Below are 24675 nucleotides of genomic sequence, written 5' to 3'. Positions count from 1 at the left end.
GAATCAATTTCTTCTCACAGAAAATGTTACCCACCCAGTCTCAGCATCAGTCTGCCTGTCAGTCAGCCCACTCTCCCTGCTGCCAGACAGCTCCTGGGACAGCTGGGTGGTCTGAGGAGGATTGGGAGCAGCTTCTTCCTGAGTAGCAGATGCAGGGCTGCTGGTATCCATGGGGGATCCTTCCAACTGAGACACACCAGCCGCTGCAGGCTCAGTGTTTTCTACAATATCCGGGCTTAGGGAGGCTGAGGAGAGATAGGGGGTACTGATAAATTCTCCATTACTGGATTTAGAACAAATAAGTGTTTTTTCCAAATAAAAATGCATTATGAGCCCTAGTTGTTGGCGTCTGTATAAATAGTCTGTTTAAAGTTAGTCTACCTTCCCTGACTTCATCCAATGCTCCTCCTCCACCACCTCCTCCAACTCTCTCACCAGTTGTGGGAGCCGGGGACATTTCCATCTGGGATGCTTCTGCTTCCGTGTTTGGTCTCTGGGTTTCTGACAGGGTGGGTAGGCCCGCCCCAGCCAGAGCAGCCAGTGAGCTGGCATGCGATTCCGCCAGGAGCAGGTCAGCAATTGGCTGGTGGACTTGCTGACTAATGGCGGTCTCCAGGGAGACCAGGGCCTGTTCGTGTGGAGCAGGGGTGGTGGGAGTGACCTCTCCAGATGGGGGAGCGGTGAGGAAGCCCTCTGAGACCCTGGGTGCATCCAGGCATGCCATCTGACCCTCCTGAGCCTGCTCACCTTCTGTGATCCAGTTGGAGAGAGTGTTAAAACCGAGGTCCAGAGTTACTGTACACACTTATTAAAGTCTTTCAGCTGGTGGACTGAGCACAAGCACATCTACGAAACATTCATACACCTATATGCAGATAGGCAGGCAAACTGGGGTTAAGTCCTCAACCACATAAATAGACATACTGAGAAGAATCAAAGCCATAATTTTCAGATAAAGCATCTAGTCTTCTCACTAAGCCCAAGCCACCCATTAGATGTCATCAGCCTCTACTAAGGAAGGAAGTAAGTTGTATAGTTATCTCCTATATGGGGTGCACAATCCTGATCCCCTCCAACAACACAACTTACTACCTCACCACAGTGTAGGCAGTCGCAGGAAAACATGTATGATTGACTACAAAATAAAACAATCGCATAAACCATGGTTGTTGTCGATCAGCAGCCTTATCTAGAGATTTAGATGAACTGTTGGCTATAAATCATACAGCTAAGTCTGATGAAATTAACATAGTTTTAATGGTTTACAACACTTTCAATCACAGATGAACCATTTAGGATGGAATATTCTTTCCAATAGAGAATTAAAACAATCAGGATCAAAATATTTTATTAAAGGATTAAAATTATCTCCCAGATCAGCCTTATGACTGGGAGTGACCTTCATTCAAGAAGAAGGATGGATAAAAAACATCTTTACATTTCTTTAAGGAATTATAGAAACTAAAGATCCTCTTATTGTCAGTGCAAAATCTTTTATTTTATTTTGTAAGCATGATAAACATGTTTAACAAGGAGCATTAAAAGGAGGAAGACAATACTAATGTCGAAGATGTCCAGATGATACAGCGTGGCCATAAGAAAGACAGTAGACTGTATAGTTATCTCCCAGATCTGGTGTGATCCTAAAACTATACAAACTACTACCTCATCCCACAGCACGCAATGCAAGCTGGATGCTTGCTTCTTGGTAGTCCTTATGAAATTGTAAAAAACAAAAAAAAACAACAAACAAATGTTTTTAGTATTATAAATATCAGTACCTGCAGTGTTCTCTGCACCATTAACTGTTCCCAATCCAGAACCCTGAGGACAAAAAATATCCAACACAAAATGTCACTACCTGCTACTGACAGACTGTTTTAAACACCAATGTGTAAAAACTAAATTTCATTAATCCCTAGTTGTGGGCATCTTTTCAATGTTTGGTCACAAATTAGTCAAAAGGAAAGAAGAAATCCATCCATCTTTGTTATTTTCAAAATGTTTAATCATTGCTAAATCTTGGTCGACTCTCATTCTTCTGCATTTTGAATTTGTGCAGTTCCAAATGGTTTTCAAAGCACTTTCAAGCAGTCCTTAAGAGTGCAATAAAATGTAACTATAAGGTGGAATTTTCAAACAAGGATTCAAAAAAATAAATGACAGCTCGAATCATCTGAACAAGTTTGAGAAAGTTGTATCTAGTAACTCAAGCTATGGTGAAGAAAAACTTATCAGTGTGCTCTGAGAAAAATGTCCTGCAAACCTGTAGGTTCTGTTCCCTCACTTGCTCTGCTCCAGATGCCCTCCTTTCATTCTGTTTTGACTCCTCCTCCTCAGCCAGCTGCCTTCTTCTCTTCTCCCTGCGTTCTTCCAGTTCCTCATCTCTTAGACTCTCCAGATGCTGCAGTATCGGAACTTTAACCACTGAAATAAAAAAAAAATTATAAATCAGACCAAAAAGAGAAGTTGGTATACAAATTCTGTTCTTATTGAAACTCAGTGTCGTTTTCACTGGACCATAAATCTGCAAACTAATCCACACTGGCAGTTTCAGTCAGAAAAAGGATATTAGAATATTGATGAAATTTAGATATTAATACTTACTGCTTTTTAGTGTAAAACAAAAAACCTGAACTGTTGGACAGTGTCATAAAAAGGCTGAGGCTCAACTTGTACAGAACAGAACAGGTGAGTTTCCACTACTTGGATCCAAGTATTAAAACAATTTTGATGAAACACAAAGTTTAATAAGATCCTATTTGCCTCCCTTAATAGCAAAAGCAAGGTAAGTGAACCCCTGTCAAAATAGCTTAAAAAAGGTAGCAGGTAGTGCAAAACATGTAAAATGAATTTCAAGTTTATTTTGCCTAAACAAACCATTTTTTAAAACAGACCTGCAAACTACAGAAAAATAATTTAACAATGGATCAGACATTTCCTTATTCAAGGGACTATTATAAACAGGAACTGCTTTGGAAAAAGTTTAAAATCAGTTCACCTGCTACACAGTCGTGCATACTCTCAGCATCCAGCACTTTGCACTCGTCTGTCCATCTCGTTAAGGCAGTGGGAATACTCGACAGAGTACCTAAAGAGATAAAACACACGCATATTAGTACTTCAGGAAAAAAAAAAACATAAAATATTGACATATGGCTTGCTTTGACTTATATTTACTGATCCTTCTCTTTTTACATTTACATTTTTACCCTTTGGAGTTTCTAAACATTCCACAAAAAAACTACTTTCCTGAGCAACAACTCCTAAAGCAGGATTGTCAACAGACATATCCAGCTGGTTATGAGGCATGTGACAAAAAGGGTTCTAATTCATAATCAGGATGGGAGCCAATGCCATTCTCAACTGGTTCTGCAGAAGAACTAGTTGGTTTTTTTCACCGCCTGAGGACTAAGTCAGTAGAGATCGTTTGAAAGATAGAATATGCTTCTAGCTCCGAATAAGGTACAGTCTCTAGAACAGTAGCAATTTAGTGCTCTGTTAGCAACTGTTTTTCCATGAAACAACCAAACTAACTTTTGAAACCTCAGGTTGACACTTAACCAAATAAACTAAACTCATTCTCAGATTTTAGTAGACTAGTTGAGTACAGAAACGTCACAGAGGAGAATAGACCCCTTCACACTTAAGTGCTGTGATGATTTAACAAAGTAAAATAACAAAATGTGGATTGTCATTTAATTTGTGATTCAGGACATAAGATTTTGAAAAATCTTCAAGCCCGAATTTGCCTGGAGGATTTACTCCCTCCTTCTACTAAAAGAGCTAAAGTACCAAATCAAAATGCTTAACTTGTTAGCAAAAGCTTTTTCTGCACCAAGTTTTTAACCTTACTATTTTCATGAAAACTGCTTGGTTCCTGGACTTGCAAAGGGAAACAAACACATTGACTGGAGTGTGTTGTAATCCTTACCCGCTTGTCCACCTGTGCTGCTTTGCTCATGAAAGAAATCATCCAGCAATTCGTCATCAGAACGAGCAATAATATGGACATCCTCATTTCCAACCAGAAGCCGGGCACGACCACGGGACTGCAGAGGCAGAGAGCTGGACAGCTGTAAAATGTCTGCTGCAGCACTTGGGCCCAGCAATCTGAAAAGGGACAAGAGGTCAAATATTCCAATTAGTAATAAAACACAAGAAAAGAAGGTCCCAGAACCCAGAGGCCTTAAATAGTTCCAAGAGTGTAGTGTTACCTTTGCAAAATGAGTGGAGGATTGGGCTGCCGGTTATGAGGGTAGTGGACATGGATGGTGTGCCCGCTGTTGGCAGTGAGTTGACGGAGTGTCCGCTGGCTGCGACCCATGCCCTGTGCCAGGCGGCTGCTGGAGCTGCCCACGCCTAAGGTGAGTGAACCGTGATCAGCATGGCGCACCATTAGAGGATGGGAACTGGGGATGTTCCCTGGGGAGGAAGGGATGTCAGCTGTTGGAGAAACAGAATACAAAAGGCAAGCATTAGGGGGAAAGCACCCATTAAATATTTGGAAAAAATCTATTAAAAAAATACATGGCACATTGCATCCCAAGCTTTGCATAAAAAAATAAACTCTTTGAAAAACAAACTTTTTTTTTAACAATATTTCTACCTACCGTTGTTGGAAAACATGTTGTCGAACTCTATGATGAGGTCATCATCCCTGTCAAACCTTTCGAAGCGGATGTGGGGTGCAGCGTTGATATCAGGGAAATCTTCATCCAGCTCCATTTCAGAGCCTTCGTCGTCATCATCTTCATCTCCTTCTTCATCATCCTTAAAGAAACAGCAGGAGTGATGAACATGTGCCATATCCATCAGTAAGACGGAAACAAACTCTCCTACATTGATGCATACCTGGTCCTCCTCTTCTTCCTCCTCCTCTTCTTCCTCATCCTGACTGTCCTCATCATCATTACTGCCACTCGAGTCCTCCTCTTGTGTATGCTCCTCATCCTCCGGTTCGAGGATGTTCATGGAGTCTATTAAGGAAATTATACACAAAGTTTGTTTATCGACAAAGGCATCCACAGTCACATAAATCCTTCTGATGATCAGTTTTCCAGTAAACACAGGACATTATGATCTAAAGTGCTAGTGCTTTTACCCAACAAATTTAAAGAAATTGATAAGCTATTCAACCTTTTTATTTTGGCAAATGCAAAAGGTTGCATTTTTTATCTGTACGCTTGGTTTCTTATAATGTAGAACGACAAATTGATGATCAGACAGCTTTATGTGCCCATGACATACCTTCACGGTTAGCCTGAAGTGTAGATGCCTGGCTAATATTAGATGGGACCTCATCCATCAGCACATCCTCTTGTGATTCGTCCCCACCACTACGGCCAACTAATTAAGTTTAAAGACAATGTGAGATGATTCCATAACCATTAAATAATACCAGACATCTCAAATCATGAAATGTTAACTATGAATTCCTAATTAAATGATATTGTCCAGAACATTTCTTACTGGAGCGTGGGGAGTGCAACATTACCAAACTACAATTAATTTGAAACTTTAAAATGAGTCGCTTTCTTCTGATTGGTTTACCTATAATTGTACTGTTTGCAGTACTGACATCTCTCTCCAGCAGCTCATCAATAAGGTCCACCAACTCATTCTCAACCTAATGAACAAAAATGATCAACAAAAAGCAAGTTAACAGAGAAAAGAAATAATCATGACTATATGTAAAACACTGAACATATTACCACATGATGCTGTCATGGTTACCTGCATGGCTTGTGTACTCAGAACCTCTGGTTGCCCAGCAATGACCACCGTGTCCCCTTCTGTTTCTCCATCCATGAGGTCAGCGTCTGCTCCCTGAACCCTGTGGCTGCCATCCACTGGCTCAGTTTCTCCAGACTCTCCTGGATTAGATATTACTCATGAACACTGAGCATGTGCATGGTAATCATCTGGTGACAACATCATTACTTTCAGGTAGTACCTTGGTCTTGCGTGTTGCTGTTGCTATCCCTGGTTGTGCCAGCAGTCTCATGTTCCGTCTTGCTCTTGCTGGATCCACCTTTGCCTCCAAATAGACTGCTGGGTTGGTTAACAATGCGTGACAGAGTCTCCAGAGGTTTTAGAGCCGCATTCACCGTGTTGGCCATGTTAGGACTAAAAATAAATAAATAAAAGAATGGATTTAAGTGACGTTCTATAATGGTATACAGGTGCTGGTCATAAAATTAGAATATCATGAAAAAGTAGATTGATTTCAGTAATTCCATTTAAAAAGTGAAACTTGTATATTATATTCATACATTACATACAAACTCATATATTTCAGATGTTTATTTTGTTTAATTTTGATGATTACAAATGACAACAAATGAAAATCTCAAATTCATCATATCAGAAAATTAGAATATTACTGAAGACCAATAAAAACAAAGGATTTATAGAAATGTTGGCCAACTGAAAAGTATGAACATGAAAAGTATGAGCATGTACAGCACTCAGTATTTAGTTGGGCCTCCTTTGGCCTGTATTACTGCAGCAATGCGGCGTGGCATGGAGTCGATCAGTCTGTGGCACTGCTCAGGTGTTATGATAGCCCAGGTTGCTCTAATAGTGGCTTTTAGCTCTTCTGAATTGTTGGGTCTGGTGTATTGCATCTTCTTCTTCACAATACCCCATAGATTTTCTATGGGGTTAAGGTCAGGAGAGTTTGCTGGCCAATTAAGAACAGGGATACCATGGTCCTTCAACCAGGTACTGGTAGCTTTGGCACTGTGTGCAGGTGCCAAGTCCTGTTGGAAAATGAAATCTGCATCTCCAAAAAGTTGGTCAGCTGCAGGAAGCATGAAGTGCTCTAAAACTTCCTGGTATGTGGCTGCGTTGACCCTGGACCTCAGAAAACACAATGGACCAACACCAGCAGATGACATGGCACCCCAAACCATCACTGACTGTGGAAACTTTACACTGGACTTCAAGCAACGTGGATGAAGTGCCTCTCTTCTTTTCCTCCAGACTCTGGGACCTTGATTTCCAAAGGAAATGCAAAATTTACTTTCATCAGAGAACATGACTTTGGACCACTCACCAGCAGTCCAGTCCTGTTTCTCTTTAGCCCAGGCAAGACGCTTCTGACGCTGTCTGTGGTTCAAGAGTGGCTTGACACAAGGAATGCGACAGCAGAAACCCATGTCTTTCATACGTCTGTGTGTGGTGGTTCTTGAAGCACTCACTCCAGCTGCAGTCCACTCTTTGTGAATCTCCCCCACATTTTTGAATGGGTTTTGTTTCACAATCCTCTCCAGGGTGCGGTTATCTCTCTAGCTTGTACACTTTTTTCGACCACATCTTTTCCTTCCCTTCGCCTCTCTATTAATGTGCTTGGACACTGAGCTCTGTGAACAGCCAGCCTCTTTAGCGATGACCTTTTGTGTCTTGCCCTCCTTGTGCAAGGTGTCGATGGTCGTCTTTTGGACAACTGTCAAGTCAGCAGTCTTCCCCATGATTGTGTAGCCTATAGAACTAGACTGAAAGACCATTTAAAGGCTTTTGCAGGTGGTTTGAGTTAATTAGCTGATTAGAGTGTGGCACCAGGGGCCATCAATTTTGAACCTTTTCACAATATTCTAATTTTCTGATATGATGAATTTGAGATTTTCATTTGTTGTCATTTGTAATCATCAAAATTAAACAAAATAAACATCTGAAATATATGAGTTTGTATGTAATGTATGAATATAATATACAAGTTTCACTTTTTAAATGGAATTACTGAAATCAATCTACTTTTTCATGATATTCTAATTTTATGACCAGCACCTGTATAATGGTAATCAGATTTTAGAAACTATATTCTGCATAACCACTTCCGTTATCTCTGCTTTAAGTTCACAGTCATCATAGTCGCAAAATTGGAAGTCTACATTTTGATGCCTACGACCGAGCATCAGGATGAAGGTTTCAAGTCAAGTTTTCAATGTCAATTAACACAAAGTAAAAAAGAAAAAAATCACACTAGTAAATTTAGTTTTATAAAAAAAAAAAAAAAAAAAAAAAGGCTAAGATTAGCCTGAAACTTCAACAGAAATCTATTTTTTATTAGACTAATTACATTTTCTCATCAAATAAAAATAGGTCAATGGTTCACCTGGACAAATCCAAGCTGTGAGGCACACGTGCCAAGTCATTGACCAGTCCTTTCTTGAGAAAGAGTCTTATAATGTTGTTCATGCCATTATGTTGAGTCTTGGCAGCTGCTGTGCTGTAGAAAGTGGATGTGGAGGGACAGGACTCCATGATGGTGCTGATGATGCACATGACTGCCTGGAGCCTATGAAAAAGAAACAGTAGGACAAGAACAATCATGTTAAAAAAGATCCAAGGTATAACTCGTATTCAACACAATCGGCTGACCGTGCTGTGGGAAATATTTAATATTTATTTACCTGGCATGTTTTTCAGCACCTTCTGTCATTGCTAGCGCTCTACTAAGAGCAGCTTTTACTTCATTCACCAAGGCCACCTGGGCATCAGTGCCCGTCCCAGCCGCTGCTAAGCTGGCCAGAAAGAGGCGTGCCAATGCTGGGGTGTCTTTGTCCTCTGAATTCTGTGTGTGAGGCAGTAAATGGTCGAGCACAAAAGCTAGAACACTGCAATCCTGTAAAGAGAAAAGTAAATCAACAAGAAACGTAAAACAAAAATATATCTTCAGAAGTTCATCTAATCCTGCTCAATTATTTACCTCCTTTATGAGCTCAGATTGTCCAGCGGTGTACGAGTAAGAGGCGATTAGAGTGGCGATGCCCACATAGGAGCGCACAAGTTCAGCTAGCAGTCTCAGGATGGTAGAGGTTGGCATGAGAGGCTTGCTTGCCTTTACTTTAGCAGCTTTGCTCTCATCCGAGTTGACACCTTTCTCACCTTCCTGTTCCTTCTTTTCCTCCCGCATTTCCTCTGGGGTGGAGGCTGAGAAAGTTTTAAACGCAAAGAAACAGAAATAATAAAAGGCCCGATTTTACAAATATATTAGCTAAAAAAAAAAAAAAAAAAAAAACCTACTGACAGTAACCTTTACAAAGATATATACAAGTTGTTTAAGCTAGTGGTATAAAACAAGATGCAATTTGTTTTAGATTTTCATAAATACAGGACTGAGCATTTCAAAGCTTTTGATAAGACGATCTGTATTTGCTGTATCGTTTAGTTCTATCTACTTTGTGCTCTTTGCAGCTAAATTTTACATCTTTACCCCCAAAAAGAAAAACAAAATTATTACCTTCACCTTGTGGGGTCCCAGACTGAGAAGACTCTGCCGCACCACCGTCAGCAGCAAAGACTTGCGCCTGAAAGGAGGAGATGCAGAGCAGTTAATGTCTAATGTAAATGGCAATGCCCAAACTATGCAGGTGTTTTGTTTCTTCTTTACAAGCCTTACATTGATATGGAATGCTGATTGGGAGTCAAAGTCACTCCCCTGTCGGGTAAGCCGGTACTGCTGGTAAACATCATCCCCCACATCCTGTAAAATCTGGCAAAGATCTTGGGTGCTAGGTGCAGCTGCAGCACGTTCCTCTGGACGCTCGGCTGAAACGCAAACAAACAGGCCACTTGATTCAAATGTTCATGAGTGAGACATTCAGGTAATCCATCAACACTTGATATCAGATCATCCAGAATAATTACTGTGAGGGAAATGTCTTACGTTCTTCAGGAGCGTGGTAGGCGGCCAAGGCGTTGAGCATGTCATAGATGACTTCCTTGATTGTATCAGGGATAGGGGGCAAAGGAGACAGCTTCAGAGGAGTGGTCTTCACTAGCTGCACAGCATTAGGTCCCTTAATTCGAAGGTTCTCAAATTCATCATCAGATGCTGTAAAAGAAAAAATGAATTGGAAACAGTAAAAGCTAATGTGTGGGAAAATTTTTTTTTTTTACATACATGGAGATTAAATGAGTATTTAACTTCAAAATTGAAAACGCTTTTGATTAGACAACTGAAAGGTTTGATGACTTACTGGTCCCAGCTCCACGGGGTGCAGGAAGAGCAATACGGATGCAGTTACTGGCTGTTTCAATGAAGCATTCAGGGTTACGACAAGCAGCGGGGCCAAGGACGCGGAGGATGTAATTGATTTCTCTGGAACCTAGGCTGCCAGAAACCACACCTGATGTGGTGCTACCTGCGCCACTGGTCACAGCTGACCTCACCACCTTGAAGATTGGAAGTGAAAAGCATAAAAGTGTTATTTAAAAGAAAAAATAAATAGAATTTTTGGGAGTATTCTTAAAATTATACTGAGGAAGGAAACCAACCTTCTCCATGGTGTGCCGCAGCGTAGCCGGATCTTCTATGATGTGCCTGAACAGCAGAGTCACCAGCGGAGTGAAGCCATTGAAGCCGGAACCCTGCGTCAGTCCCAGAATCATCCGCGTACTCTTTAGCTCAGCAAACATCATTGCATAGTGATGGTTACGTGTGAGGCGCAAACAGAGACGAAGAGTGGCATGAAGGGTGTCAGGGTCAACAGGAACGCTGATCATGCTCACACAGGCCCGGATAAGAACAGTGGTCATATCATCAGACAGGCCTTTAACAACAATGTCAGTTCCCTGAGCATAGTCCGACTCCAGAGGTGGCGTCTCCTTCAGCTGGCTGGAGTCCTCTTTAGGAGCACTCATCTCCACAGCCACTCCTGAGTCTACATTGGTTTGGCTTTCCTCCACTTTGGGCTTGTCACCCTCCTCTCTCTCAGAATCTGGAACATTACCAGTCTTGGACGGCTTGGTAATGCGAGGCACTTTCTGGACAGTCAACATCACTGGCCTTCTATTACCAGTCTCTTCATTTACCTGTCAGATTAGAGAGTTTATAATCAGCTAAATCTGGTCAACCAACCAATCAATTTTTTATAAAGACAGAGTAATAGAGATACATACCTGCACCATAGTGTTAAACTGCACAGTGTATCTCCGCCGCCCAGCTGTGAAGCGGACACTGCTCTCACCAGCCCTCCATGCAGAGTCGATGGTGCTGTTGTTGGATGCACTGTAACTGCACCAACGTCCTGAGCGATCATCAAACCATCGCCAGTTATTTCCATTGGGCTGCATATACTAAAGATGGAAAGAAAATCAGCCAAATACTTAAGAACTGCAACATGATCTATCAAGTGTTTTTGTTCAGCTTTTCACTGCAATTGAAGTAGCAGTCAAACGCCATAACATGTCAGATCGAAGCATTTCAAGAACAAAACGTTATTTTTTTTTATCAATAATTGATATTGGATATTTACCTTTTTGAGCAACAGCGATTGGGCTTTTTATTAGTTGCTTTTCATAATTGTAACAATTTGTAGAAACTGAGAATTCTAACTGCGTGTAGTGAGTCTATCATATGTGGGTTTCACCTTTAAATAAACTTACAGCAATCATTTTATCTTTGATGATTCTAAATAATCTAAGTTATTATTTAGAGCTAAGGTGTATTCCCTAATAAAGTAACCATTTAAACATTCACATTTAATACATTTATGTAGTGTTTTCCACCTTGTTCATTTGCTCCCTTCGTTTTGAGGATACTGCCATCTTCTCATAAAAATCGATAAGCAGCAGCACTGGCGTAATCCATCTGTGAAAAATAAACACTGGGTTTTTGAGCATGTTTATGGTTTATAAAATATAGTCCTTTCATTTAAAGATCCACAACCCCACCACAAAAAATAAAGAAACCTACTTGGGTGTCTGAATCTCTTTGTGCTCTTTAGCTGCTTGCAGACAGGGCTGCACAACCTCAAGGAGTTTGATCAGCAAATCAAGAATGCCGCTTTTTTCCACCACTCTGGCTCCTAACAATTTCAGTTCCTACAGAGAAAAACATGTGGAAGGTATAAAGGAAAATGTTGCCAGATATAAACTAATATTAGATGAAAATTTGACCCTTTATAACATTTTATGACTAAAACCTTCAATTCTGGCACCTCAAAGAGCAACGTGAGCAGGAGAATTCGTGTTGCCAGCTTCGAGGCCTGGGGGAGTGTTGCCATCTGCCGCGTCCACTCAGACACGGTCTTTGTGTCACTAGTCGTCAGTGGTTCAGCAGCCTTGATAAGCACATCTGCAGCCTCCCACACCTATAATAGTAATAAGATCAGTAGGATGTACATAGCTGCTTTATCAAGATCAAAACAGGATTTATTTAAATGTCTGAACCATAAATTGATTCACTGACCTGGTGCACTACTTGACCTAGAATGAGGTCTCTGTATTCGGGTCCACTCCGCTTGATTGCAGTCATCAGGAGGTCACAGAGTCGGTAAACTGTGTCAGGCAACTCATCCAAAAGATGGAAGCAACCAGGAAGCATGGAGTCTGTGAAGGTGTGAAGCTCCTGTGGGTCCAGAGGCTCTGCTTCCATGAAGCGCTCCAAACAGCGTGCCTCTTCTTCCTCTGCACGTTCCCTTGCTCGCCTGTCCTCCTCCTCTCGCCTGCGTGCCGCTTCCTGAAAAACAAATAAGTGTTTGAGGCCACACTGATTTTTTTCCCCATCAGCTTTAAGCAGTTAAAGTGACAAACCTCAGGGGAGTCAGAACGCTGCTCCATGCTGACCTCTTGCCCAAGTGACATGGCAATGGCCCTCATCATCTGATCCTCCTCAGACATGGTCAAATCCTAATGAAATGAAAGCCACATATCAGAAATCTTATCATCTAAAACGAAGATAAGGAAAAAAATAAAATAAAATTCAATGTATCCCGTTTTTGGTTTCTGAAACCTTACCCTCACCGCTCCACCAAGAAGTGGAGGAGGATGGGTTAGCAGATACTCTGTGGCTTGCTCCATAGTGCTGGTGTTGAGTAGAGCCTCCATGGCATGCTCTCTTGAAAAACCCATGTCCATGAGCTAAAACCCAACATATTAGTTATTTAACTTTCATACAACAAAGAAGTAATAAAAAAAAAAATGTACCATTAACCATTAAATAAAAAAAACAGCAGAAAGTAGATGATGGCCCCTATACCTTCTGGTATAGGGGTCATCCTCTGCTTCACAGGTATGACCTGTGAATGTCTCTGATGTGGAAAAAATGTGAGCCAATGATTTAATTACCCTACCCTGACCCTGACCTGTTATCAGTGTATAAATCAATTGGACCTCTAAAGTTTTCTGGCTCAAGTCACTACATACAAAGAACTAAACATTGCGAAGTAGCTTTCAGTTTTTTCTCCAATAATCTGGAACAAATTCCAGGCTTAAAACATTGTATGCTTTGAATAAAGGTTATGAAACCATTGTTTAGAGTTACCTTAGGTCAATTTAAAAGGGTAACTAGGACATTTTTAGCTTAATTTTATAAACCAACTTTGTCCTTTATCATTGCAAGTGCAACTCTTGTTTGTCTTTCCGTATGTTCAGTCATTTAAAATGATCTTGTTTGTTGAAATGTGCTACAAAAATAAACCTGCCTTGCCTACCACAGAGTTGTATACTTCAGTGGCTGCGGGACCTTTTACTCTGTCAGTTATGTTGTCTACTACAGGACATAATTTCAATCTATCAGGAAAACCAAGTTTATTATATGACTCTTTTCAACCTGGAATACTGTGAATCTGGAGAAACCTTTAGCCCTCAACATTCTATGGTGGATAATTTCTATAAATAAGGTGATGGCTACAGTTAAAGCTGAACTGTAAACTCAAAATGCTTTTTTTTTTATGAGAAGAATCCTGTTTTACAATGACTCACAATGCTCACACTGTTTTGTGAAAAGTAGGTTTTGTGATGACAGCAAAAGCTGGGAGCCTTCATGAAAAATAGAAACTTGTCACTAATTTCTGGTAAATCTAACTAAAATCCATTAAAATGGCACAAACCTTCAGTCAAGATGAGAAAAAAAAAAGATTGAGACGGAATACCTGTGTTAGTTGAGCCTGATTGACTTGAGGCTCATGTCGAGGAGTGGAATTAGTGGAATCATCAGCTGATCCTACAGCTGGAGCTCCAGACGTTGTTCCAATAGCTACTGATGTTTCTGCTGTTGTTGAGGAGCCTCCTGGAGCCACACTGGGTGCCAAAGAGCTACTAGATGTCCCTTCTTCATCTGGGCGAGTCGTTCCCTCTCTTTCCTTAGCGAGACGCTCCTGGATCACAGGCTCCCCTCTCAGTATGTGGCAAAGAATGGCCAGCATAGATTCAGCCATTCTGCCTCCATACACCTTTAGAGGCTTCCTATTCCACAGACTGCGGATACAGCTGAATGCAGCCTTAATTTAAAAAACAAAACAAGAACTTGGTTAGAGAAATTCCTGTTAATGGGAAACAAACTACTTAAATGAAGCAGTCAACTTCAGCACTCAGGACCTGTTCTAATTGGATTAAAAAAATAATAAGACGTATATCTATGCTTAAAGGATGATATTTTGAGCAAACATAGTACATAATGCATGTATCTAATCGACCTTATGTAATAATCTAATAAAATGTTGTGCTTATGGAGTCCGTTTTTCCAAGAGTTCCTCTTGTTGAATCAACACTGAGGAAAAAGTGACTGATGGTTCAACTTTTAAAGGAGAAAAAAAAACTCTCAAATCGTAAAACAGTCTAGGAAGGACATTTTTTAATTATAAACAGCAAAGTGTGAGGAACTTGTTTTCTAACTGATCCAAAGAAAAACACAAAGATCATTCAACTGAAAATGGTAGAGAAGGAATTTAATTTTTAAGTTTCCTAGCACCACCAATGTGGCTTTCTTTGAGAAAAAAAAAAGAAAAATATGTTTGAGAATCATTATTTTGAGGGATCAGCACAATATTATTCTTGATGTCCAAAAATGAAAAAGAAACTGATTAAAAGTGGCTCGTGTTCAAATACTGACCTTCTGGGTGACTATGAGGAAGCGAAGGGCACTAAACTGGGGCATAGTGGGAGTGATTCCTGGCATTTTAGCAGGCAGGGAGTGGGGCGAGTCCAACACAGTACTTGGATTAACCATCTTCTCCACCAGCATCAACCAGGCATCCAGGAACTCCCCCGTCCCATCTGGAAGATCTGCATGTTCCAACCCCTCGGCCACAGGGACTTTCCCACCCATTGACAGGGCCCAGTTAAATGTCCTGCAGTTATGAGGCGATTCAGAAAAACAAAATGGTTAAATATTTTCACTGTGTCACAACTCTTACATTCAGTTCAGCTCCAAGTTATAAATGTCTGAAAATTCGTTAACTGTGCAGCTGAACTGTGCTTAGAAAGAGGAATCAGATCGAGGAATTTCCTCTGCCACTGTAACATTAAATATTAACAACAGAGTTGCATAAAATCTATGCCTGTACAGTAGCACAGAAAAAAGCTCCTTGCAGTTCACTCTCTTTCAGCTGCTCCTTTTTTAGACTTAGACTTTGTCATTTTGTACATAGAGTGTATAGAAAAAGAAATTTTGTTCAGAACAGCTCTCATGACATTCCTATTTCTAAAGTGCAGAAGTGATAAAATGTAAACATGGTGATCAAATCTAAAACATAATACTGGTATATGATTAACAGTTTCCAACCATTAGCACTTTCTTAAAAATTATTTTCTACTGATGACAGTAACTATGTCGGTTGTGTGCTTGTTTCAAGGTAATACTGATGCCGTCATAAAGTCTTCTTTCGGGTGAATTTTAAAGATCCCTTACAGCAGTGGTTCTCAAACTTTTTCTGTCATTCCCCACTTTGGACAAGGGGGAATTTTCAAGCCCCGCCTGTCCCCATCGCCCCAACACAATGCTAATGAAATATTCAACAATCTTAAAATGTTCCAATTTTATTGAAGTAACAAGTAGTATCTAAATACAAATCTACATCAAATAACAGCAAGCTCAAAAATAAAGAAAATAAAAATGCAGCTGTGTCAAAATTTGTATCAAGCTCAAAGATAGAAAAAATTAAAGTGCCACTCTGCAATCTGTTAATAAAAGAAAAGAAGTGAAATCCATCTGGCAATACAGGTCTATTTATCCCTGCATTAGTGGCTGCAATGAGCCTGTTTTGCATTGCACAGTTTCTCAAAACGGGGTTGCAGGCTTGATACTGCCACTCTCAAGTCATGCTCAATGTTCTGCTGAGATCTGTATTTTGTTTTCATTGAAGCAGCAGCTGAAAAGCCCATCTCACAGAGATATGATGTGGCAAAGGGAAGAAGAATGCACACAGCTCTCTGCCCGATGAGTGGATACTCGCTCTCCACTCCTAACCAGAAACATGAACATGTGGCTGTGTGAATCAAACGCCGTTATTTATTTAAGATAAAATATTTCAAATTCAGTTATTTATGATCAACCTGCGCCGTCAATCCCGGCGCATGTGCGCTTTATTTGCAGTCTGGACGCAAAAGTTAAACATACTGTGTCTCTGCTCTGACTGCAGCGCTGATAGGGACTCCTGCAATAGCGGGGGAGAACGGGGTTGGGACGGGGGAGGCGCCCCACGGCAGCACCTGCCGCTGGAGGACAAGAAAAGGAACGATACGTGCTTTCACGTAAGAGTCTCCAAAAGGCGCTAGATTTGTTTTTTTGAAAAAGAGTCGCTGGAGGGGTCTGAAATATAGCGACAAAGTCGCTGAGTTGGCAACACTGGGGCGCGAAAGTTTATTCTGTTACAAATAATATGCCGACGTCACGTCAATCATTATTTTGGCACTTCAGTTCCAGGGGAAATTTTTCTCATATCTAATGTTCTTTTAATTAGACTGCATGTAGGCTAGTAATGATTACTTTGTGGGTTTGATTGGTCTAAAAAGCGGCAACATACAGCTATAAGGACAGTTTGCTCTCACACATTCTACATTTATAGTCACACACACACACACACACACACACACACACACCGGAACTTGGCGCGCCCCACCTGTCACGTCTCAATTCCCCACCAGTGGGTCGCGCCACACACTTTGAGAACCGCGGCCTTACAGCCACATTCATTGGAAAAAGTGTTCAAATGAAACTCATTTGTCAAATTAAATGTTCATTTTGAAAATATTAACCTACTAATCTATATTTTGCCAAATGAATCAAGTTACTGAAATACATCAACTTTTAATGACAACGAAAACAATGTACATGTACACTAAGCCCCAATTTGCTCTTGTCTTTACCAACATATACATAAATATAGGGATGCACAATATTGGGATTTTGGCCGATATCCGATATTTTAAAACTCATGTAGCCGATAACCGATACCGATGTTAAAGCTGGACAAAAATAAGTAGTCATTGAAAATAGCAGTTTTGTTATCCATTTCTGACACTTTGAAAAATAATATACTCAGATATATTTTCATATGCTGATATCAAATTGATTTTTAAAAACGCGGTATCGATCTATTTTACTTTCAAAATCTCATGAAATTTCATCGTTCTGTTACAAACTCTCGTGATATTTTGCGAATTCTTGTGAGATTTTGTTAGTAAAATAGATCAATACCACGTCAATATATCAACCTATGAAAATATGGCAAAATTTTGTGAATTTTCGGGGGATTTCGTAGCATAACAATGACATATAGTAATATTTCATCAGTAAAAGAGATTGATATGTTGTTTTTAAATGGCAATATATCAGCATATGAAGATATTGTGATATTTTAATGTATCAATATTTTTTCCCTCGTCTTTAGAAGTTTTTAGGTCTGTAAAAAATAAGTTTTTTAGGAAGAAGAAGAAGAAGTATTATTTATTTATTTTTTTTTTTACTTTAAAAACTCAGAAGCTGATCAAATATCAGCTTAAATATCGGTGGGGTGGCCGATGTCCGATAATCAGTTTTAAGGCCGGTACCGATAGGTGGCCGATTATATCGTGCATCCCTACATAAATATGTAATTTAACACGACTTACTCAAATAAAGCATCATGTCCTCCAGAGCAAAAGAACTTTTGCAGCATGAGATGGTAGGGGTATTTCCTTTCATCAAACAGCATTGGAGACGTGAAACCCACGGAGCAGATGAAGAAGGTCAGCCTGCAAAGATAAACATAAGAGTTAGTCTCCTTCTGTTAATGGCAAACGAAGTAGCAGCATTAGTTGGTTCTTGCCTGAACCGTGGTGTGGGCGTGTATGGAGGGGGCAGCCAGCTCAGGCCTTTGGTGAGAAGCTTGGTGAGGGCTGAGGCAGTTGCTCGTGCTGCAGGCGTAGGAGTGGTGCCTGTACTTGTGGCGTGGTGGGAACGTCTCTGACGCACCGGGGAGCCTACACACAGTTTCACCAACAGGCCGAAGAGTTCAGCCAGAGCCCTGCCTAACCTGGATGATGCTGCAAACAAAGTTAAACAGTTACGCAACCATTAAAGAGACATTTAGGAAAGGTTAGATTAATGACATGAGCATGGAATATAAGTAGCAGTTGATTTACCAGAGAGCAGAGGTTTGATTTGTTTGATGCGAGTGGCCATGGCTGGAGTAAGTTTGGACTTTGACTTTGGATCTGTGGCAGAGGGTTCATCAGTCTCCATAGGAGCCAGGGTGTCTCCATCTAGACACATGCCCTCCAGTAGACCACCGGCAGCTGAATCTACAGACACAGCGTCTGTTTCTGTTTAATCAGGGTAGAAAAGACTGATAAAGAGGATTTGGGAAGATGTCAGCAATACAAAAACATATATTAAGGGTGACATTACCAGTTCTCCTGGATCCTGAGGCTGCTGCTGTTGTTGTTGTTGTTGTCATACCGGATGGCTTCTCCTCTTTGGGCACCAGTTTCTGCATGTCAGCCTGGCCAAACTCACATCCTGGAGGCAGGCTGTTGAGGAAACATACAAAGCGATGCAATTGACAGAACAAGTAAGAGTAAAATAAAGAATTTAATGAATGTGCCACTTACCTATTTGGAGTGCAAAGGGACAACAGAACAGTGCTTTCCCAAACCAAGGAGCAGTAGAGCTGACTCAGCTTGTTCAGTACACTTAACCCCAGCTGGGAGCCCCACTGGTTCACTGAGATTGCTCGGATTTCACTCTGAGGGAGAACAAACGCACTTAGAAATACTGAATGACTTTAATCAAGACATTCCCCAAAGACATTTTACCCAAAAATAATATAATTAAAATGTACCTGTCCAACTCTGCATGTGTGGACAAACATTAGGATGTAGGCGTGGGCTGCGGTTAGGGCGTGCAGGAGTGGTGTAGCCCGTGCTGACAATGTGGCATCAGTAACATGGCCTGCGTTAGCCAATTCTCTCAGAAGCACAGACCCACCAGGCATCTCTATTGGACGATGAAGTGGCTCTAGAGATGTCAGAATACTGTCCAGTTGGCACAAGCCCTCCTGGAGGACCTTCGGCTCATGTGAGAGAGTCTGGAGGTTAAAAAATTAGGAGGATTTTCTTATTTTACACCTTGAACAACCCATATGGATCAATATATCATAACTGTTTATTAGCTCACCAATATAGACTTGCAGACACCAGCCACAGCTTGGCAGGCTGCAGAGGTCGGAAAATCTATGGGCAAGTTGGGAAGGCCCAAAATGGAGACTAAAGGCAGCAACCCCTTCTGGTTGACAAACTCTTGACAATGGTCATCTGTGGTGTTGTTGCTCAGTATGGATTCCACAAACTTCATCTAAAAAAACAGAAAGTGCACAGTAAAGAAATTACTGGAGTGAAACCAACTAAATTAATTAAACCAACTAAATGTTACATTTAAAAATATTTAAATTTTGGTTAAGTTATGCAACAATACCTCTTTTTTAATTGCAACATTTTTATGCATTTCAAGTATTTTATTCAGTTGAATTTCTTAACAATGAAGGAATATCTGTAAAATTGTTATCACTACCAGTTATACAGATTCTAGCTAATGCCCAAGCCTTTTAGCAGGGAGAAAGTCTAACAAATTTAATCAACAAACTCACCACATTAAGAATATAGTCCATAAGAGGAATGGGTATCCGTTCTTCAGTCCCTACAACCCTACAAACAACATCACACAATTAAAATTTCACTCAAATAAAATTCAGTAAAATAGATACAGACAAACATCTTTAAAGAGTCATTTTGCTCTATCTAGTTATGAAGTCAGTCATACAGTTCAAGTGGCACTGACTGTCTGTTGCTCTCTGGTTCCCCCTGCTGTTGGCTAAATGTGTGGAGGGCCTCTTCTTCCTCCTCATCTTCACTAGATGCTTCCTCAGCAGCATGACTGGAGCGTGCAGGTGGCACCGCCACAGTGCCATCTGCTTTTTGGATAGATGGTTTCTGACAGATGTACTCAGGGGCTCGACCCAAGTTGCAGATCTCCTCCAGCAACTGCAACAGTAATTCAGATTTAATAACGGTGCACCATTTCATTTGGTAACCTTAAAGTGTTTAGATGAAAATAATAACTACCTTAATAATGGCAGTGGTGGCATCGGTCTTTAAAGTGGGCTGGTGCCTCATGAGCTCATCCACAGCACTGCCCAGGTTAGATGCAGTGTCACCTAAAGTAAAAAAAAAAAAAGAAGGTAGTATTTAACGAATTCAAATGTCTTCCAAAAGAGAACGTGAAAAACAGCAGAGTCAGGAAACTCACCCAAAGGGTCAGAGCTACGCCGCCGTCGCATGGCAGGCAGGTAGTCTGGGGACAAAAGCACTTTGAAGAGGCGCTCAAAAGGCTGGCACTGAACAAAAGAGTGCAGACCTCTGGCATTCAGGCAGAGAGCACTGAACACATTAGGGAGAGAACCCAGCACCTCACGGGTAGCAGGAACCTGAGTAAACAGTATGATATAGTCAACTTTTGTTTTTCATCAGTTTTTAAACAAAGCTATTTTATCTGTTTATTTTAAAGAACAAGGTGATACATTTATATGAAATCTGCTGAAGAGCTTAAAAAATTTTTTCTCAATTTATTTTGTCCTAATATCAACACAAAATAAGCAGATCAAGGAGTGGAATAGTACCAACAGCTGGATAAAATCAATCCATCGTGGAAAATATGCAGGAGAATGGAAACTCACGTCTTTGATAAGAAGGGCATGCAGCATGACGTCAGTGAGACCATTATCCTGCAGAGAGGAGAGCAGGGATGGCTCCTGGAACACAAAAACCGTCACCACCTCTGTCGCTAAGGGCACATGGGAGAAAAAAGAAAACATTATTCACATCGGCATCAAAAACTTTATCATATGTAAGCCAAAATATAACATTTCCTTGCATATAAATCTAAATAGGAGATGCATCTGTAATGAAGGAGGATCACAACTCAGAGGCTGCTGTGCACTTACCCAAGAGAAACAGTGATGGTCCATAGTACTCCGCATTACTGATGATGTGTTTAAGTGAGGTAGGCAAGGAGCCGTCCATTACTAAATTACGAGAAAAACAAATACTAATAGTAGTAGTGTATGAAAATCCACAGACCTTTTGAAAAGGCAAATAAATGAAGCACACTTCTTTAAAAGCCATATGAGATGATGTCTGTAACTTACCATGACGAATGCCATCAGAAAAGGCAGGATCTTGGATGGCTTTCTTTAAGAAATTCAGCATCGACTTCAAAAGAGCAGCCCTCTGGGGGATACACTGCATGCCTACAGAAATATCATCACTGTGGTGAAAACGGTAGCCACAGTTATGTTTTACAACATTTTATGCTAATGCTCCATACCTGTACGAGGCGTGTTAGAACTGCTCTGCGCTCGGTGGTCGACCTCTGGCCTAGAACCAGTAGATGTTGATGGTCCAGGGCTACTTTCCATGGCAACTTCTGACACTACAAGAATAGATAATTTCACATCAAATACTGACATTAAAAGAAAACGAAACAAAAAAAAGACATGAAAATGTATCTCCAATAAAAACGACGCAGCTTTTTCACATCAGTCAAAAGCTCCTGTGATGCTTAAGTTTGCATCAACATGCCTGCATTTCATGATTACTGCAGATGTCCTGCTAGTCATCCCTATATAAAAAGTGTTTCAATGGATTCAGATTTTGTGATTAAGGAGGCAAGTAAAGGTCACAAACCCTGCCTTTCTTTTTATGAAAGTACTCTCGCAACAATATCTGTTTTTTAACAAACCAAAACACTAAAAGTAGCCATCATGACGAAAAAATATATTGCTAGGCAGTGACTAAAAACTTGACTGATTTATATTAAGTTCCACATTGCAAGCCAAGAAAAAGTTCGAACTAACTAAAAAAATAAAAAAATAAATGAATTCTTTAATAAAAAAATGGGAGTAAAGCTTGTACTATTTACACAGGACATACTGGGCTCATCAATGCCTGCTGGTGATGCAAAATTTGGAAAAAACAACTAAAAAACAGATTGAGCCGTACTTTCGCAATTTGCCTTACCATCTGTAACTTGGATGTTTCTGTGGGTTCCATTCTATTATTTGCTCAACAGACAGGCTATCTAACTGCAGCCGCACTGCCAGATGAACATAGCTCAGAGGATTCAGATTCTACTGTGAAAGCGCAAATGTGGTAGGTCCATGTGTTCCGACTTACTCTCCATGTCTGTGTCCATATCCTCAGACTCCACAGTTGCACTCGGCCTCTGTATCTTTGGCTTGATGACAAAAGGGCACTCTTTCCGCGACAAGTCCACCTCGTGCTAAGAAAAGACAGTAACTAAGTGTGTGATGACTGAACGTAAGTGTAGCTGGATTAGAACAGAAGTAAAACCCCATTTGTAGAACTCACCTCTAGTCTGCAAATGAAAATAGAAAGGCCGCTGTGGGACTGAAAGGCAGCCATGTCGAGATTGGTGATGAGGTCCACAACCCGCACTGCTCGTGTCACAAAAGTGATCTGGTCCTGCTCATCGCCCAAGAACTTAATCACCTGGGTATAATAGAAAATAAGTGATCAACTTTCTTAAAATAAAAACTTTAATTTGTGAATACTACTATGATGATCAACATGTACCTTTAGAAGGGCTTCCATCATACCACAGGAAACAAGGGCTTCCCCTCCAGCATCATAGCTAGCCAGGTGGTATAGGAAAGAGAAGAGCGCTGTGGCAAATTGGTGTGGGTAGGGTTCCATAGAAGGATCTGAGAAAAAAAGGTTGAAAAATTCAGAACCAAATGTTCATCGGAATCATCTCATTTCCTTCAGTTTGCACTTTTTCTGTAAACTGATGCAAAAAACCAAAGGGATTAAATTTAAGTTCTAAAACAACCAAGCACAAATTAGCCATGTCTAAGGTAAAGAGAAAAAAAAATGAATTTAAACCATTTCTATAGTACAGAAAACACAATTTGATAATCAAACTTCAATTCAAGATGGAGTATTGTGGAATTGGTCAATCTGCTGCTGCAACACACAAGGCAGGTAAAGTAGGGGAGCGGCCACACACTCAAATAACACATTGACTAATTTTTGTTTTATGAAAAGAATAAACTGAATAAGATTTAAAATAGCTTTTAACAATTTGGTTAAATTTAATTCAACCTTATTTGTTGAATTTGTTAAAGTCAGTAGATTTTAAAATACCAGAGAGCCTCACCAATCATTGCTTGTATGCAGTTGCGCACCAATACAGGCAAGAAGCCGTGATAGGACGCTGTGCCAGTGCAGTCGATAATGTTTGAAAGCTTGGGTGTCCTTTCCAGGTGGACTATTGATGTCAATGTGCGCAGAGATGCTGCTTTGATGTCCTGAAAAGCAAAAGCCAATAATGCATAAGATAAAGACTATCATTTAGAATATTGCATAAGAAAATCCACTAACAAACATCAAATTATCTGAAAACAAAAAAAAACCTGGGTACCTCTTCCTGATTAAAAAATACAATTTATGAGGGGAACAAAACTTTGTGCAGTTGGCAGAACAAGTAACTCCTTTCTTACCACAAGCTGTTTGTCTGTGATCTGCAAGACATCCACCAGCTCCTCTATCAAGCCATTATACAGAATACTGTTGGCAGACTCTTGCAGAGCATTTGAATACACTGAAAACAAACAGGAAAATATAAGAGCATAATAGGAAAAAATGAGCACTTTCTCTAAAATAACACTTCTACTCACCAAGAATAGAGATGGCATGTAGTCGGGCCTGCACTGCTTGCAACCTTTTTTTGTGATTTGAGAAGCCATGGGCCAGACGAATGTGCGTGAACAGAAGGGTCTGCTTGTCTTTAGGGATGTTGTACATTACGGTCAGCGACTCCATGATTTCAGATGGGCTTTCTGAGATCTAACAGGCATAGAGTAAGGGCTAGGTTAAAATGCAAGGTCCTGTATAATCCCAAAAACTATTAGAGCCAGCATTGATTCTCTTAGAACATCACCTTGTCAAGCTGCTCGATGTGAATATAGTGTAGTGTGTTACTACATGTCTGTTAAAAGAATAAAAATTGAAAAACAATTATGTAAAACCTGAACCATTATAATAAATAAAAAGTCTGATGATTCAAACTATGATTGCTTGACCTTTACCTTTCTGTCCACTTTGACCTCTGGGCCTGGTTCAGCATAAAACTCAAAGTGCAGAGTGGTGGCACTTGGAGGATACTTCTGTTCATAAAGCAACACACAGTGGGGAAATAAAAATAAAAGCAAATTTGTTAAAGTTAAAATAAAAACAGACACATACAAATGGTCAAGCAGAATTATAGAAGTAGTGCAAATAAGTAAAAAAAACAGGGTATAAAAATGCCAGAGTAAAATTCCCACCGTCATGGTCAAATCCCTGCAGCATTCAGCCAGACCAAAGCCATTTTCCTTCCCACCCCAACTC

General features: G+C 40.4%; 1 protein-coding gene across 10 annotated transcripts in view; it reads right to left on the bottom strand.

The window, feature by feature from the left end:
• huwe1 (HECT, UBA and WWE domain containing E3 ubiquitin protein ligase 1) overlaps nt 1–24675 on the bottom strand; it is a 49214-nt gene that overhangs the window by 11675 nt on the left and 12864 nt on the right. For 4 of the 10 annotated variants that reach the window (XM_038282994.1, XM_038283002.1, XM_038282995.1 and 1 more), the window contains 54 exons: nt 24612–24674; nt 24375–24452; nt 24227–24274; nt 23964–24132; nt 23787–23887; nt 23444–23594; nt 22861–22988; nt 22636–22776; nt 22441–22546; nt 21593–21697; nt 21414–21515; nt 21210–21290; nt 20943–21049; nt 20516–20693; nt 20332–20423; nt 20030–20250; nt 19857–19914; nt 19388–19564; nt 19053–19298; nt 18823–18956; nt 18620–18741; nt 18355–18534; nt 18039–18255; nt 17842–17964; nt 14843–15080; nt 13884–14231; nt 12748–12870; nt 12544–12639; nt 12200–12469; nt 11934–12101; nt 11705–11832; nt 11518–11599; nt 10909–11085; nt 10285–10821; nt 9987–10182; nt 9674–9841; nt 9407–9555; nt 9248–9314; nt 8714–8937; nt 8418–8629; nt 8120–8302; nt 5957–6129; nt 5737–5876; nt 5554–5629; nt 5251–5349; nt 4855–4979; nt 4614–4773; nt 4218–4446; nt 3935–4113; nt 3002–3091; nt 2267–2427; nt 1782–1824; nt 382–750; nt 35–245 (listed from right to left, as the gene is read on the bottom strand). In XM_038282994.1, coding sequence (XP_038138922.1) covers nt 35–245; nt 382–750; nt 1782–1824; nt 2267–2427; nt 3002–3091; nt 3935–4113; nt 4218–4446; nt 4614–4773; nt 4855–4979; nt 5251–5349; nt 5554–5629; nt 5737–5876; nt 5957–6129; nt 8120–8302; nt 8418–8629; nt 8714–8937; nt 9248–9314; nt 9407–9555; nt 9674–9841; nt 9987–10182; nt 10285–10821; nt 10909–11085; nt 11518–11599; nt 11705–11832; nt 11934–12101; nt 12200–12469; nt 12544–12639; nt 12748–12870; nt 13884–14231; nt 14843–15080; nt 17842–17964; nt 18039–18255; nt 18355–18534; nt 18620–18741; nt 18823–18956; nt 19053–19298; nt 19388–19564; nt 19857–19914; nt 20030–20250; nt 20332–20423; nt 20516–20693; nt 20943–21049; nt 21210–21290; nt 21414–21515; nt 21593–21697; nt 22441–22546; nt 22636–22776; nt 22861–22988; nt 23444–23594; nt 23787–23887; nt 23964–24132; nt 24227–24274; nt 24375–24452; nt 24612–24674 — 8549 coding nt within the window. The remainder of the gene's footprint in view (nt 1–34; nt 246–381; nt 751–1781; nt 1825–2266; nt 2428–3001; nt 3092–3934; nt 4114–4217; nt 4447–4613; nt 4774–4854; nt 4980–5250; nt 5350–5553; nt 5630–5736; nt 5877–5956; nt 6130–8119; nt 8303–8417; nt 8630–8713; nt 8938–9247; nt 9315–9406; nt 9556–9673; nt 9842–9986; nt 10183–10284; nt 10822–10908; nt 11086–11517; nt 11600–11704; nt 11833–11933; nt 12102–12199; nt 12470–12543; nt 12640–12747; nt 12871–13883; nt 14232–14842; nt 15081–17841; nt 17965–18038; nt 18256–18354; nt 18535–18619; nt 18742–18822; nt 18957–19052; nt 19299–19387; nt 19565–19856; nt 19915–20029; nt 20251–20331; nt 20424–20515; nt 20694–20942; nt 21050–21209; nt 21291–21413; nt 21516–21592; nt 21698–22440; nt 22547–22635; nt 22777–22860; nt 22989–23443; nt 23595–23786; nt 23888–23963; nt 24133–24226; nt 24275–24374; nt 24453–24611; nt 24675) is intronic. The other 6 variants (XM_038283001.1, XM_038283000.1, XM_038282998.1 and 3 more) reach the window with 6 other exon arrangements.

The sequence above is a fragment of the Cyprinodon tularosa genome, unplaced genomic scaffold (genome assembly GCF_016077235.1).
Source record: "Cyprinodon tularosa strain WSP-4 unplaced genomic scaffold, ASM1607723v1 ctg19, whole genome shotgun sequence".
In the NCBI taxonomy this organism is placed as follows: domain Eukaryota; kingdom Metazoa; phylum Chordata; class Actinopteri; order Cyprinodontiformes; family Cyprinodontidae; genus Cyprinodon; species Cyprinodon tularosa.
The sequence above is the reverse complement of the archived record's forward strand: the minus strand, read 5'-3'. Positions and strand labels throughout refer to the sequence as shown.